We start from the raw sequence: 17,372 nt of genomic DNA on the forward strand, positions 1-17,372 counted from the left end.
TAAAATAATATTTTAAATACAATTTCTTATAAATAAGTAATAATTCACATCTGGGCTCTGGAATTTCATATCAAATATTCTTAATCTCTTATATGTTTCAAAAAATACAATTAACTTTTTCATTGGATTTCCGATTAGTATATTTTATGACGTATTTCGTATGAAAATCTCATTTAGTTTTATTATTATATAATAATTATGTAAAGAAAACTAATAAAACTGAAGTACAATGCAGTTTATACAGTTGTTGTGATGTTGGCAGCCATTCCCATTAAAAATACTTTTTACACAAAATATATTTTGTTTTATTTTACTTGACATACCTATCCCTATCCTATACCTTATCATTTATTTACTTTTATTTGACTGGTAGCAATACCATGATTCATTTACCTATGCTAGCTTAACATAATATTCAATCCTGATGGGTTCGAATCCCGTTGTAAACAATTAACTAATTATAAGTCTAAAGCAATATACTTTGCTTATCTAAAACAATATTCATTGATATCACATTTAAATGTAACACACAAATTAATGAACATTTTCTTAAGTTGTTTTTTATTAATTAGCTATGAAGATGGTAATATGTATGAACACGACTGCTAGCGCCATCTGTTAAATATTCTTGCATTAATAAAAAGTTCATTTAAAGGTTGGTCGATAGAATGAAAGACACCATTTATATAATACATATATGATAATGATTTATTCAATAGTAATTCTTTTGTTAAATAAACACACCACACATTACACAAAAATAATCTTCATTGAAAAAGTTTCGATCCCTCACGATAGGCTGCTCTCCAAATCAGAGTCCTGGAAAAGTAAAAAAATAGTATCAATTGCCTCATAATAATTATTCTCAAATATAGTTAGGCATATGAATACATAAAATAATAGTGCAAAACTGTAATACTTAATATAGTTAAAAACACTATTTTTTGGATTTTTTTTTTCGACCTTTAGTTTTATAAATAACAAGTCATATTTTCAAAGGTCGTACGAGTAAAGTTGTCAGCAGAAGCTAGTTATACAACACTTTTACATCATTTAGTTTCAACAGATATATTAACTTCTCTGATTATATTATAAGAATGGGTAAATAGAATATAAAAAAATACATTTTTACAGCTCCATTAAAATTGCATTTAGCAAAAAATATTATCCATAAAGTACTGTTAGATTTCATAATAATATGTATTATTGAATTTCATCCGGTATAGGAAAGCCTTAGCAACTCTCGTAACAAATGACAAATCTTTTATCAGACTTGTCAGCTGTTTTATTATTATTTATTTCATGTGTAATCTTTAAACATACGCACGCAACATCACGTTAAATCTCAGATAATATAATATACTAGTAGTTAAACTATGAGTCATATTCTTGGTCATATTCATTTGAAATCTTGCGAAATTCATTCATTTTGTTCCTATGGTCAATGTATTTGAATCGAGTCACATCTCCTCGTTTGTGATGTCAATGATTTCTAGGAAAGCAGATTATTGAACTCTGATTCATTATGTATTGATTGATTTTTTTGATCAGTCTAGAGTCTGAGTTTAATTATTTATTAGTCATTGCATAAGCAATTAGTGTTTTTGCAAACTTTAATTTTATGACGTTCATTAAAATTTAAAATATCTGTTTTCTTTCGATTGTTTATGAAACGTAATAAAACCAAAGTTATAATAAAATATATTAAATACGTTTAAAAATTTAAATATAAAAATATTTTAAAGCGTTTTATTTTTTTTATCACATACGATTTTTTTTTAATAAATAGATACTGGCAAAAAGTGTTTTATTTTTTCCTTGACAAAATTATACCTTTACTTCCGAATCAGCTAGAGCCTCCTGCAGCGCAATGTACCCAGGGCCATCAGGACTGAACGCTCGACACTCCTCGTCGAAGAACCGCTCCATCTTCAGACGTAATTCCTCATTGTAATTGGGTTTACCGATTATTGAATCGGTATCGGTACATTCGGATTCTGATTCTTGATAGCTGAAACTGTGAAGGGTTTGAACCGATTAACATGAGATATAATGTTATGAGAATGTGAATTATCCCTATTCCCTATAGTTTAAAATATGGTTTTGTGGTTTTGAGATATAATATATAGTTTTGAGATATAATAGTCTAGAGGAAATTTAAAAGTCCTTTATTAAAATATTTAATTTAAATATTATTGAAATGCATGTTCTTGGTAGAATAAAGATAGGTGAGTGGATTTCAACAACTAGCATTTTTTACTAATTTTGGTGGAAATTTTTGTTTATGATTTTTTTTTATTCAATTTGATTTTAGGTGTTAGATAGTACTATCTTTTAATTAAATTATCAACAAGAATAAGAATATTCCCTTAAATAATCATGTTATTCCTGACACCGAAATTGACCTCCCACCAAAATTGGTTTTTTGACACCAAAATTGAAAATGATACCACCAAAATTGTTACACCCCACCAAAATTATATTTGGATGGAAAAAAACCTTGTACTGCAATAAAAAAATGAAAAATAATAATAAAAATTGCCTTTTGGTAACAGATCTGCTGACTGCCTTGGCTGGCTTGCCTGCCTGAATAACTTTACCTTAAAATTCATGTCATGTAAAAGCTAGCGTGCAGCTTTAAAGATGGACAGAACATGTACTAGTATATAAAGATGAATCCTAATGGCTGTACCTACTTATACATATATTTTAAAGACTAACCGAATATGTAGCATATTTAAAAAAAATATAATCTTAATATGATTGTCTAGTTTGAAAGATAATCCCATGACTGGGCAACATATTTTATTAAGAAAAAAAATGTACCATTAATAATCTAACATTTAATGGTTCGTGATAAAAGTATAAAAGAACTTTTTGTGATACTAACCGAATGAAATAATATGTTGGGCATATAATTTGTAATTATAATTTATTATTAATTATTCCCACAAGTTACAGTTAATTACAGTCTTTTATTTTCAACAGTCCAGCTCTTTTACAACGGAGTAAGGAGTGTAGTGTAAGTTACTTAAAAATTAATAGGAAACATGTTAATTATTTTATGTAATTCTTCAAATAATCAATCACAGTACAATCACAGTTACTACCGTTAAAATAACACAAATAGTATATAAAGATTTTTTATTACAAGAATAACGAATTACTGGGACTTCTTATACTTTAAATAAACTTTCATTGTAAAGGTAGGATAATCAACATTTTCGATGTAAATTTCTTAGAGAATCATTCCAATATCGTTTTTGCTTTCTCAATCCACCTCTTGTTATATAATCTTGCTTGCCCGGACAAATTCGACTATTTTCATCACCTTCAAAGAAGTTTTTCACAATATTGCGTAGTCTTTTTTGTTTAGGACTGATTGATTTAGGACTTACCATACGTTTGCTACACCCAATCTTTTTTGGCCTTATCTTCATCTTTTTTTCCAACCTCTCAAGTCTTTTTCTATACAAAAACTTTTGTTGTTGTTCCTTCAGAAGAGCTTTTTAAGTAATCTTATTTTGGACTTTTTCTGTTCTCAGTATTTTCTAAGTTGGTTGTTCAGTTCTCGTTTAAAGATGCTACTTGTAGAAATATCTGACTGTGGACTGTTTCGCCCAGACATAGAACTGGGAGAGTGTATGCAGCTTATGTTGGGACTTATAAATGGAGAAGCGGTCTCATTAACGGGTGTGCTTCTTTGAATAGCATCGATGGATAAAGTTTCTTCAATTGGAGCAGCAGGAGCAGCTTCAACGGTAAAAGTAAGACTTTTGTTATGGGATCGCAAAACTCGAGGTGAATTTGGAATTGGCTGATGTGTTTGCTGTGACGTAGGCTGTGACGTTATTTCGATGGGTAAATTATATATAGTGGAATGTAGCTGGACAGTATTGAAGGTAAACCTCTTCGTTTTTTCTTTCACAGTACGCTTTGAAGTTAATATAATTTCGTCTCTGTTTCAGTCTACGGGCTCGAGGTGGTAATTCGGACAACGGTACAATTTTGCCTTCAGCTTTCTTTCTGTGGTATCTTTCGCGTTCTTATCTTCTCAGTTCTTCAAGCTTGAGAGGATCTTTTCTGATGTTTTCTTTTCTCTCTTTCTTTGTAACTGCTCTGCTCTAGTTTGTTTAGTTTTTTTCTTTGGATTCCTGTAACAGAATACCTTCTTAATTTGAAAATATCTATCTACAGGATAAAAAAATAGTGTTATGTATATAGAGTTATAGAGTTTACTGTGAAAATATCAGCATTTTTTGTGATTTGTATGATTGTATGATTGTATGATTGTATATAATTCGATTTATTAATTGATTTTATAATTTTGGTCTCATGAAGCAATGTTGGTTTTAGTAAATAAACATTTTTATTTGAATTTTATAATTTTGGTGTAAGGAAGCAATTTTGGTGGGTCTAAAAATGCCACCAAAACCACCAAAATTGTCCCACCAAAATTGGAAATTGCAAGAAAAAAATTCTTAAAAAAAAACTACGTGTACTAAAATAATAACATTTTTACTAAACAATAAACAAACCAAAACTCTACTAATACTCAAAATAACAATAAAATATTACTGTCACAAGTATGATTATTTAAGTACACCAAAATTGCATAAAATCGGGGGTGTTGCAATGAAACTGTTTACTTACATTTTTGGCGGGAAACTGGTACGACACAGCACACAACCACCTGCTAAGCCGGATAGCGCGTGGCTAAATGAAGTGCATAACGTAATTTGTATGCTTTAGGAATCACTGGTGTTTTGTAGAAATATTGTTTTGTAAATGACACCAAAATTAGAAAATTCTCGGCGACAGACCTCTATTGTGCCTGTAAAACTATACTATAGTACTTAATATAATTAAATTGATATATTTTGAATGGTCAACTATTATAAAACGACTACATAAAAATTAAAATCGAATCCTACGTCTAGTTTTTAGTTAATCGATCTTGATATTGAGTGAAGTAGGTCGGCGACAAGCCACCAAAATTGGAAATCGCCTATATTTACTTCATTTTCTTGGAAAATAATAATTATTTTTAAACTATAATGATAGGGCCATATTATAAACATTGTGCTTTACGATTAAAACAAAAAATAAAAACAATATCTTGAAAAAATAGGATAGTTTTCAGCCTTGCCGCGTAAAAAAGCGGTTTGGGAAATCCACCCAGGTATGTCTAGAATTGTAGAAAATATTAATATTTCTTACTTATTCAGTGAATCTAAATATCCAGGTGGAAAAGAGTTCAAAACTTTTCTCATTTCTATCCACGGATCACTGAGAGTTCTCTTCTGAAACTGATTTTTATTTATATTATTATAAATTTACTATTTGCCGACATTTACAACACGAGAACTTATAGAATGTACTATGTTTGATGGTTACTGTTTCACAATGAAACCACTGAACCGATTTTGATGATACTTTGCAGTAATGTAACTTATAATACCAGAATAACACACATCATCATCTAAATAAATACTTGCTTTTGCCTGTAGGATCATCGCATCCTTGGTGTTTTATTATATATATTTTTATTAGTTTTAAAAATCTTCATTGTTTAAAAGAAGTTGTTTAGGTATAAGGTACGACTTCAATTTACTAAAATACGTAATTAATTAACCTTGTTTAAACAAATCTCACCCGTCTAAACCTCTCATAATCTATCTCCGAGTCTGTCATAGCCCTGGACAGAGCTAAACTTGAGTCAGAGGACTCTGTCCTAACTTCCTCCTCACTGAGTGACGATATACTGTGCCTTGGTGACACCTCTGGAGTCCAGATGTATGGTGTTACGGGAATCTCTGGTATGTCCAGGTCATTTACGAATTGAGACCTGGTTTTAGGTACTGAGTCAAGGAGCGATGGAAACATGTCCATAGTTCAGCGCCTGTGTTTATTTTATTATTTTTTATATGTTAAGACAAGCAGCCTGAATTGGAATTAAATTAAAATACGATTAGAGTTATGATGGCTCTCTTTTTTATAAACTCTACTTTACATGACGATTGTTTCCAAATTCCAACGATATAGATACTTATATCTATAGTATAACAACATATACTTATTACTTACGTAAATTTATTAATTGACTGCTGTAAATAAACAATATGTACTTGTCATTGAGATAATATTACTATACGTATGGAGGAGACACCACGAACAAAATCTGTGCGCCATTTTTTTGCTCTAAGTTTTAAAAATTATTATCTAGTTATGTTCTTACCGATGAAAGTTATTCCTTTGCACATTTCCGTATTATTTGTATTATTTGTGTAAAATCGTAACACACACGAAGGCATGTTTGATGCGTTTCACTTTAAAACCATTAAAAAAAACCGCTCAACATACGTCATGTGGCGTATGTTGAGCGGAACATAAGTGATGTAGGCGGTGTCGTCTCCATATATGTATATCTCAATGGTACTTGTATATTTTTTCTTCACATCTACTCCGGTTAAAGTTCGAGAAGAGTAACGTTTTATATTTTACAGTTTTAGGTATCTAAGAACAAATAATTTCTACTTACAAAATAATAACCCTCGATTTTCTAAATCTTTACATTAAACTGCGTACCTAGGTACTGGACTGATTTTTGCGTAAGTGTTTATAACTGATAGACGAGGCAACGGTCACGTAAGCCTGGCAAAGACTTTCGTCTTCAAATTTGGTCGATACGTGATCGTAACCACGCAACAGTTTCACAAAACATCTCGATTTCGATGATTGGAAAAATAGTTGGTAAGGATTGTAAAAAGTTGTCAGTCATACTGTAGGTAAGGTATTACAGAAAAGACCTCAACCATTATGATATACGACCAAAAATGCGAAAGCTGTTAGTAGTAATTAGGCGTGTTCTATTGGCAAGCTATGGCTAAATACACACAATAAAAACAATGAACTTCGATGACGTCAGTACAATTTAATCAACAATTTATTAAAAGCACTACTTTATCGTATTATACGCTCAATAACAATAATTCTCTCTATTACCCAGAGCCACACCTTCATAATAGATGAAGTTGATACGCTATTATTACATTTATCCATGCCTACTTCTATGTACAATAAAAATGCGAGAATTTGTCCGTCCGCTTTCCCGGATTCACAAGAACAATTTGTATGAAATTTGGAAAGAATAATCTATAGATTTATTATCATAGACGAAAAGAAACATAAGCCACGTTTATCTCAAAAATCAACATCATATTTATTTATTGATAGGAGATGGGAGTCTTCCGTTGTTTTGCTAGCTTAGCTAATATGATACTTACTAAGTATTAACACGTTCACTGCGGCATGTCCAGTATCGGGCCATCAGCGACTACACCACAGTGCGGCGCCCAAAATCGCAGTTTTCACCGTGGTGCGGCGAGGTTTTTTATATGTTAATCAATGACTAGAAAAGAGACAAATATATTTTTGTGATCACAGTTTGAAGTAGGACTCAATTTCGTTTAAAAAATCGTATGGCTAAATATTGGACACACGCATAGAAAAGAAACCGTTTCTTTTGTGTGCGGCATGTCAAATATTTTGCCTTGGACAAGCACCTCATGCCGCACTGTACTGCGAGCGCGCCGCGTGTCAATCTCGCATAGTGTTGTACCAGGACCGCACGCGTCGTTATCAAATTTTTAAATGACAATGATACCTTAGAGGCTTTAGTTTTTTTACTTTCTTTTATTTCGTAGCATAAATGCAAAAATGTGATGACAGTTGTGAAAATAATATAAAACATTAAAACAAAAGTTACTGAACAAATTAAAACAAAAGTTACTGAACAATTTCCTGATAGTACTCTATCAAGTACCTTGTACAACAAACAGACTGAAATATACAAAATTGATTTATATCGATATCGATGTTTTATTTTACAGTGTTTCCCATCGCTATTACTATAAACATGCCGTATCAACGCAGTGCGGGATGGCAAATAATTTTTCACAAAATCAGGGGTTTACATTTTCCCTCATATCTTTTAAACTATTGAGTCAAACTAAAAGCTATTTATGCGGTATATACTAGACTATATATACTATTATCCGAAAAAAATTTTTTTGAAATATCTTGAAATTTCATGAAATTATTAACCTTCAAAGTCAGTAGGTGCGATGTGATAAAAATGGCTCATGACGCACAGTGGTGAACTTGCCGATGTGAAGTATTGAAGACATGCCGCAACAACGGTAAGTTTGGCATTTTAGGTGCCGCAGTGAACGTGTTAATGTAAACTATCTTTTTATCGCGACTTCGTTTACGTTCACTCCACATTATCAAGCGATAGACTACTGTTACTATCGCTTGCCACAAAAAATTGCTGAAATTCTATATCATCGTTAAAACTGAAAATACGTACATTAGGCATATCTACCTACGTCATCAGAATTTTCATCAATAGAACATACAATTACATACTTGCATTATTAAATAATAATATTATAAATAATACTTGCACCATATACTTACTACATTTAATTAGATGGGCGTCGTCCGCGTGCCAAACATACCCTGTGTCGATCTCTGTGACTATATGGTGACTATGTAGTACATAATATTATGTAGGTAACTAGATTTACGTCAATAACTATAAATACATTCATTATTAACATACACACCTCTTGAATTCTTGGATACAAGTGCAACATTTTAATTATATAATTAGAAAGAAGAAAACAAAAACAACATCATAAACATCATGCTTTACGATGTGATTCTGGATTATAAAAAAACACTTTTGAAACTGTTAACTTATATTTTCACACATTATTTGTTATCTAAGCTAAACAGGACATATCCAAAGGTTGCTAAACTATCTCCAATTAATTATTATTGGATTATTGTTTGTATTTGTCGGATATGAGGACGTTTCAATTTAATTGGACTTCGTCTAGTGGACGAAGATCACATACAAATATTCTGTAACAAATAAGAACATAACAAGCTAATGAGAAAGAATAAAATAATATAATATGTTGTGATGTGGTATAATATTATTTTCTTAAAGACAACAAAACATATACATATACTCGTAATACCCGAGTAAGTATTGAGTTAACATACAATAAGTACCTATTGTTCTTTATAATGACTTGAATAATGACTGAGAGATCTAGAGCTATTTTAGATAATAAAAATAATAACTTAAATTGGAAGTTATTATTGCACGCCTCATAAGCGAAGCGTTGAGGTGGGTACTACTGTCACTTCGCGCAAAACATCTGATTTTTCAAACTTAAAATGTCTTTATGTATCATACATTGCACTTGTAAGATAATACATACACACACATATTAAGAAAAAACACTATTTTTAACATTCATGATATTTTTGATGTCATTTTTGTTATTTAAACTAGTTAAAAAACAGTTTAAAAAAGTTCTGTCTTGGACGTCCGTGTGTCTGTATGTGCGGAGGATTTTCTTGTTAACACGATAGCGACCGAAATACTTTACTAATCGAGTCTTTTTTTTTCTCTTACGCTTGAGTATGCTCAGGAATAGAACCCTTTCATTTTTCAGGGTCTGATTCGATGTGGTTTAATTGTTATTAAATAAACAAAAATAATAATTAATAAATAATTATTAAAAAAAATTATGAGGCGTGCACTTTTGGATTTTCCAAATTATTTAAGTTTATAGTACCCTAATTCTGGATCAGTATTCACAGTATTCATTATCCAGAATCATAATTTTGACGAATTTCTTAACAGAGAAGAGAAATTATTTAAGAAGACATGATGTAGGTAGATACAAATAATATGTATACTGCTGACTACATAAAATATATATATATATATTTATATATCTTTCGGTGGTACTTATGGATATTATGATAAGAAAGGCCTTATATATTTTAAGATCTCAGTAATTTGAAGTATGAAGATTGAAGATACAAGTAAATGAAGAAGACCACTTAAAAATTCTCCTTTCATCTTTGATGAGTCTTCAAGTCCATTGTCAACCTGCAAAAAGATATTATGGCATCTTTTTACTGCATAAAAGTTATTGAAATGAAACTTCTTTAGGCGTGATGAGAATAAAATTTCAAGGTCGCGTCATGGCAATACCGTCACGTCATGGAGTATGGCGACGATTGTTGTGTCTAATCTTGAGAAAGTGTTGTGTTGTCCAAAGAAGTTTCACTACTGACATAATATTATGTGCTCACACGCTCATTTTTTTTAAACAAATCGACTGTAAAAGACTTAGTGGCATTGATTGAATTTATTTCAATGGAAACCTTATACGGATTCATAAGACGAAGCCTCCCAAGAGGATTAAATGATTGTTCTTATTATAGACTTATCCAAGTGTATTTTCCAATCACAATAAATGTAATTAAATCATTATGTTTTTATTTATTTTTAACTTTAACTTAGAAGACTAAGATATTATTTTGTCGTCATGGAAAAAAATGAGCTCCCTATCTTTTTCACCTTCACAGCATCTTTTATAATAAAGTATTTCATGCCAAATGAAATATCCTTCTTCAAGATCCCAAATTTATTTCTATATTCATTAAATATTGGTGCTTTCGTTTTGATTCAATCGAAATATAAACACAAACATACATGCACACGCGTTTATGCCACAATAGATTTACTAGATAGCAAAATAATATCCACCTTTGAGTGGTAATTATTTATAATTTTCCTGTAGATACGTACCATGGCACCTTGAGGTAGATCAGTTATTTATAAACGTCATTTCCTAGAACATTTTTATAATGTAGGTACCTACTAACCGTATTTATCAAGGCTTGTATTGTAATCGATGCTGTAAGAGAAACTTAATGCCTATAATATGCCTTCTGTTGTGATACTATACCTATACTAAAATATCAGAGAGCCTACATAAATAGGCTTTCGCTTGTGTTATGGAAACCAAATGGCTTATAAACATACCTACATATATAATTTTTAAATAAATACTTATATAGATGATTAAAACCCAGACACAGAGCAAACATCTACGTTCATCACACAAATATTTGCCCCGGGTGGGAATCGAACCCACGACCTCTGGCTTGGAAGGCAGGGCCACTATCAACCAAGCCAACCGGTCAGTCATTTTATAACGAATTATTACATTTTATAACGAACTATATGTAAATGTAACCTAAAATCAGTCAGCTAAAACGGGTCAGTAGCGCCGAGTATTAGAAATTCCAGATGAAAACAGGCCAAGCAGCAACCTATGATGACTGAGTTTGAGAGATGCGGGTTATAGCTAAAGATAATATTATGTAGAGGTCATATGATATTGCCTATCGTGTTTAATACTTAAGAGCTAAGATGATTTATTATTGTTTCATATAAAAATAGAGACGAAAACACAGTCCAACATATCATTTTCTATATAATGTGGACGAAAACGTTCGTATTTCGACCACAGAGTTACCTTAACCTAAGTATTTACAATCGAACAGAACACATCTCTAATAACAGATCTAATAAGTTATTGATGCAATTCTGTATATTTGCTAGGTATATACCTAATGATTGTTGGTTGTTGATTTAAACCAAATACATATATGTATTTGGTTTGTATCAATGTATTCTTTAATTAGGTACATTTTTCGTCGCCGGGCGGTGGAACGGGGAATGTAATCCATTGTCCGTTGCGGTGAGGCGGCTTGAGACGTGTTCCGCTCTTGCCGCCAACAGAGAGGAGAACAGGCAAACCACCTTTCCTGTTTTTGGTTTGCGCCTGGCCTGGAGACGGACTGCCGCCGAGGGGGTCGCGGAAGAATTCCAACCAATACCCGCGGCCCCATCATTAAAGCGGCTCGACGGAACACAGTGGGGTTTTAGTCGGTAAGAATCCGACATAACCCACGGCTCCTTCCCCGGGAGCCGTGGGTATCATTGGAAGATTTCCCCACTTAAAAAAAGGTACATTTTTCGTATGCTTATGCAATATGCAGTCCCACATTCAGTGCAGCGTTTCAAAATTTAATAACAAATGTATGTAATACAATGATTAAATAGTAAATATTCTGTATTCATCTAATAATGTAACGAAAATAGGTAATTTGAATTTTAATACGATTACAAAAATACATGATACAGTGGATAAACATATTTTAAAAGATAATAATAATGACTATCATATAGAATATAGAGCATAAACGCTCAATTATAGAGCGTTTATGTTTTCTATCTATAGATTATGTAGAGTTTGAATAGACAAACAGTCTAACAATTATTAATTGATAATAAGAGTCTATCAATTGATTTAAATCGAGGCACGTTTCTCTATTGTTTATTGTGCCATTTATTTATTTGCATCAATACATAAAAGATTATTTTTTATTTGTTTTGTATTAACAGACATAATGACGCAATAGTGAAAAAGGATCTCAGGATCGATTATAGCTGGTTAATAAAATTGATTTTCAGCACACTGCTACAGAAATTCAGGATTATAATGAGTAAATTTGAATATTCTAATAACTAATATTTATTAAACATAAAAAAGTTGTAGATATAGGAAATACCGGAACAACTGCATGTACATAGAGAGCTCTATATTTTTCAAAACTCCGCCAAATTCACAGCCACATAGATAAAGCAGCCTACCTTGATTCGAATCCAGACAGTGAATCGAGTGACGTCACAAGAATGTGACGTAAAAATTGCTATCTCGTATTATGGCAATCTGCCGAAAATCGGTCCAGTCTGACCGCGGCGCATACAGCATCGCGCGTGTATGCATGACGTTCCGGCAATCTTGTAACTGCGCATTTGTGCAAGCGCGCAACAGATCAACCGCGTTGAACGAATAATTCCACAAAATCAGCTGATATAAAGACGAGCGAACCGACCGCTCGGAGCGCTCCTACATCTCTAACCGTCAGTCATGCCGCGATAGCACGCGCAAATGGACGCGTTAAACGGCCCGTCGCTGCGTTTACGCGGCGGCGTCAACACAAACTGTGAGAGTAAAAAACATGAGTTGAATATGTGCACCAGTGCCATGTCACCGGAGACGCAACGGCTGCTGCCGCCGACGTCGGAGACAATCATGACGAAACCGTTTCCCATACGAGGTAATATCGCCCGCTAAAAATACAAAGCGCTCCGTGACAGCTGCGGTGCGTTCGCGGAAATCTGTGAGATCCGATTCGAAATGTTTTGTGATTGAGGCGGGATCGAATTGAAGGAATGTAGAGTCGTTCTCTCTTCGTCTTTCTCTATCGTTTTTGTTGATTTGTGTGTCTCTACATTTCGTCTCTATATTTTTAAAAGCTTTAAATTTTGTCTCTACATTTAAAAAGTTTTCCTGAAGTCGCTTTACATTTATTTAATCTCTACTTAACATATCCTATACACATGCTACAAAAACCGTTTTATTATACATAATATTATTACAGTAGTCTTCTTGAAGGTTTTTTTTTATATACATATTTATGACAAGTTCAAATGCTTGTAGTGTATTATTATTAGTAAATTGTAGAGCTCGCAATTATGTTTTCGAGAAAGGTGCTCTCGTTAAGTTGCAGGTAGAGTCATAAAATGTCACTATAGAAAATGAACAATGCTGAAACCTATAAGCATTATGTATTCATTTAATGTAATTTTCTATTAACCTAAACTTACTTTATCTCTATCAGATATGAATACTATTCTATAAGTATTTTTATTTATGTTAAACACCTGTCAATCAAAGTATTTTTTTGTTTAGTTTTTTTTTCACTTATTACTTGAATATTCCTTAGTGTACATATTATTAATGCATCAATCAATGATAAGTATATTTTTTCGTTCAAAGAAATTATCTTGAAAAAAATTGCTAAGCATTTTCTGGAATTTGTGTTTTAAAACTGTTTGTGTTACATATACTACCTATTTGCATGATTTTATTTTCATCAAAAAGTGAAGCTCGGTTTCCCCTTTGTGAAATAATAGGACAGGTGCATCTCACATCTGTTTCACTAATCGATTTTATTAACATGCACGTAATAGGCCAATATTACAAAATAAAATAGCTTATTCTAAAATAAAACTCCAGAAGCCTGTACCAATCATAATTTAATTTAAGTATATTAACTGTGGCTATACTAGAATCTGTACTAATAAAGCTGAAGAGTTTGTTTGTTTGAACGCGCTAATCTCAGAAACTACTGGTCCGATTTGAAAAATTATTTCGATGTTAGATAGTCCATTTATCGAGTAAGGCTTTATGTTTATATCATCACACAGACCAACAGGAGGGAAGCAATGCTGCAATTTCACCGCGGAGCACAGCTAGTGTGTACTAAAATCAGGGTTTTTTTTGCCATAATTAAAAGATCTCCCAACACCACGATAAAAAACTGTTTTATAAAATAAACAATACCGTCTTATCTAGATTGAATTATCAAACAACTTATAGACTACAGACGATTACTAATATAACGTCGATATGATACAGTCACGCTGTATTTGACCTTCAATAGCAGTTACTCCTTGACCCACAGTCTATCTATTTATGCGTTTTTCTAATCGACTATTTATCAAATGACGTTATTTTTTGTTTAAACGTACAAGTTTAACGACCTCGGATGTACTTGCGTATCTTTTACATGTTTTTTTGGAAAAATTAATCTTTCTTCAAATAGAAATGAATGAATAGGTACTTACCTAATTATTAGAGTTGAACATGACTCACGGATCCAATTCCATTTATTCTTTTATCGAATTTAATTAAATTTAATTAAATTATAAGTAGTAGTAAGTAGTAATCATTGAATATATACGTAAGTAAATTAGTACTTAATACCAATTGTAAATGGCTGAATAAAAAACCGCGTTCGAAAATCTATTCAACTTTTACACATATTTTTTTTTGCATTCGATTTTTTTTAAACGTGCCACAGAGAAAGTAAACATTTTCAACGTTTGGAAAATTTTTATACTTACTTTTATTATGTGTATAAAATCCACTAAAGCACTCCATGACAATACATTTAAGATTAAGGATATATAAAATAAATATCTATGTCAGTAAAACATAATTATCAATGCACTCAAATGTCACATGATACCTACATGATAAGTGCAGCATTATGAGAGGTTACGTATCCTTGATACGAGAAACTATATATGTAGTATACTAGTGGTCCGCCCCGGCTTCGCCCGTGGTACATATTTCGCAATAAAAGGTAGCCTATGTCCTTTCTCGGGTATCAAAATATCTCCATACCAAATTTCATGCAAATTGGTTCAGTAGTTTAGGCGTGATTGAGTAACAGACAGACAGACAAAGTTACTTTCGCATTTAACTGGCAACATTTATTAAAAAAAAGTAAGTAATAAGTGGTTTTTACATTTTTAGAGAGATAATCGTAAAATTTATTGTTGCATTCAATGTCGAGTAATAAATAATAATAATAATCATTTTATCAAGAATACATAATAACACTGAAGTTATTGCATTTGTAGAGGAAAATCTATGAAAAGCTAAATTTATTACTTTACTGTTTAGAAGCAAAGATGACAACTAATAATAATTGTTTTTCAATGATCGTACTATGTGTACCTTAACAATGTGATTAGCCAGTTAAAGTACCTAACATTCATTTAGGTTTAGAGTTGATAATAAAATAGATTCCCGCCTAAATACTTATCAAAAAAGCCGGTTTGAATAAAATTGCGCGGGTCTCACCCGAACTTTTAATTTGTTTTTTTTTCGTTCGAATACCACAGTCAAATCTATAAATATAGGCAGCAAGTAGCAACGAATAAAACTGGTACTAGACACTATTCTATTTTGATAGCAAATTCGGCTATCATGAATGTCAAACGTGATTGCCGCGCATTTTCATTTTTATGGCAACTCGTATATTCGAGCATTCGTTAGATAATCTGTGATGACAACCACCGCCCGCCATAAATTAAATTTCTTGTGTAGTAAAAAAATACGATCTTTATTAGTAACTAGCGACCCGCCCCGGCTTCGCACGGGTGCAATGCTGATACTAAATACACTACAGAAAAACTGTGAACGTTGTATATAAAAACATAGCGTCGCCCGCTCCGGCTTCGCACGGGTATAAAATAGATAGCCGGGCGGCCGGCCTGTAGCGCTGCAAACGCTACGTCCCGCAATTTTTAAATCTGTAATATCTTCGAAAATATTCACTTAAATCATACGGTGTAAAGGGCCATATAGATCTATATTAAATGAACAATGTATTCAAGGTATTTAATTGGTTAAGGATTAATGCTGTATTGGTTAAAATCGCATCGAAAATTAGCCATTATTTGTCGTAAAAAGTAAATGACAAAAAAAAGTTATTGTGGGTTATCCATAAGAGATAGACATATACCATCGCGGACTTTTCTGTAGACCTTTTCAATGTGTATAATACTTAGTACATTATATTTTGATAAAACTCGTAGGGTTCAGCCTGCGTTTGCAATTTAAGCGGAAAAAATGTAATTATTTACGACATCACATTAGAAACCTCAAAAATAACAGTATTTCTCCACTATTTAATGGATGTTATTATACATATAAACCTTCCTCTTGAATCACTCTATCTATTAAAAAAAACCGCATCAAAATCCGTTGCGTAGTTTCAAAGATTTAAGCGTACAAAGGGACATAGGGACATAGGGACATAGGGACAGGGAAAGCGACTTTGTTTTATACTATGTAGTGATAATTTAAAATTCCTAATCCAGTCCAAAGGATGAACAAATATTTATATTTCAAAGTGATTATCTTATTTGTCATTAGTTTAATTTCATATACATAGTTCGTTAGATTTTTGTGTGTTCCTTTAATATTGTTTAACTTATCGGAGAATAAACTTCACTTGAGGAACATACATACCTTCAAGTGATGTTTATTCTTCGATTTCAACCTGTTATTTCTAATACTGGCGTACAATAAATGTTTAGACTCATTCCTCATATTTATGCTCTTCAATAGAAACCGAATTTGTTTGGTGTAACCAAATACGAACCCGCAATAACTGGTTGTAGCAGCTAATTTTAACGGAGTAGGTATCAATTTGAACGAATCTTAGATAGGAAAACACGATGATACTTTAAATTGTCACTTGAAACAAATTACCTCAGCCCCCACCAATTAGATACCAATGATCTCTTTTTTAATTGATCTTAATTTGTTTTAGATAGGTACTATCGCGTCGTAGTAAAATATTTAATACTTAATTTATATTGTTATTTAATGTGGAAAATAAATAATAATACTTAGATAAATAATTGTTCTAAGTTTCTTTTTACGTATTTTTTGAAGTGAAAACTTCTTTAGCGGCGTTGGGTATAAAATCTTAAACTCGCGTCAGGACACGTGGCCTGATCGAAAAAGCGTAAGACGGATGTTTTTTTTTTTAGCCCTTATATT

The 17,372-nt window shown here is 32.0% G+C and overlaps 2 protein-coding genes across 6 annotated transcripts in view; one reads left to right on the plus strand and one right to left on the minus strand.

The window, feature by feature from the left end:
• Positions 1-726: 726 nt before the first annotated feature.
• LOC149903650 (uncharacterized) lies at positions 727-12,687 on the minus strand. Its single transcript, XM_090108417.1, has 5 exons — positions 12,596-12,687; positions 5,656-5,902; positions 5,221-5,309; positions 1,834-2,017; positions 727-819 (listed from the first exon to the last, which is right to left on the minus strand). The coding sequence occupies exons 2-5, from the start codon at positions 5,890-5,892 to the stop codon at positions 790-792; spliced, it is 540 nt and encodes a 179-aa protein (XP_089964543.1). The 5' UTR covers positions 5,893-5,902; positions 12,596-12,687; the 3' UTR covers positions 727-789.
• A 97-nt stretch (positions 12,688-12,784) lies between these two features.
• Positions 12,785-17,372, plus strand: part of Pfrx (6-phosphofructo-2-kinase/fructose-2,6-biphosphatase) — a 30,262-nt gene continuing 25,674 nt past the window's right edge. For all 5 annotated transcript variants that reach the window (XR_016457377.1, XR_016457378.1, XM_090108413.1 and 2 more), the window contains exon 1: positions 12,785-13,065. Coding sequence is in view for 3 of the 5 variants with exons in the window: in XM_090108413.1 (XP_089964539.1) it covers positions 12,897-13,065 (169 nt within the window). In the remaining 2 variants the exon portion in view is untranslated. The remainder of the gene's footprint in view (positions 13,066-17,372) is intronic.

Source organism: Colias eurytheme, chromosome 13 (genome assembly GCF_061535395.1).
Source record: "Colias eurytheme isolate Ceu_HAF_F1 chromosome 13, ilColEury1 Martin Lab GWU primary, whole genome shotgun sequence".
Taxonomy (NCBI): Eukaryota; Metazoa; Arthropoda; class Insecta; order Lepidoptera; family Pieridae; genus Colias; species Colias eurytheme.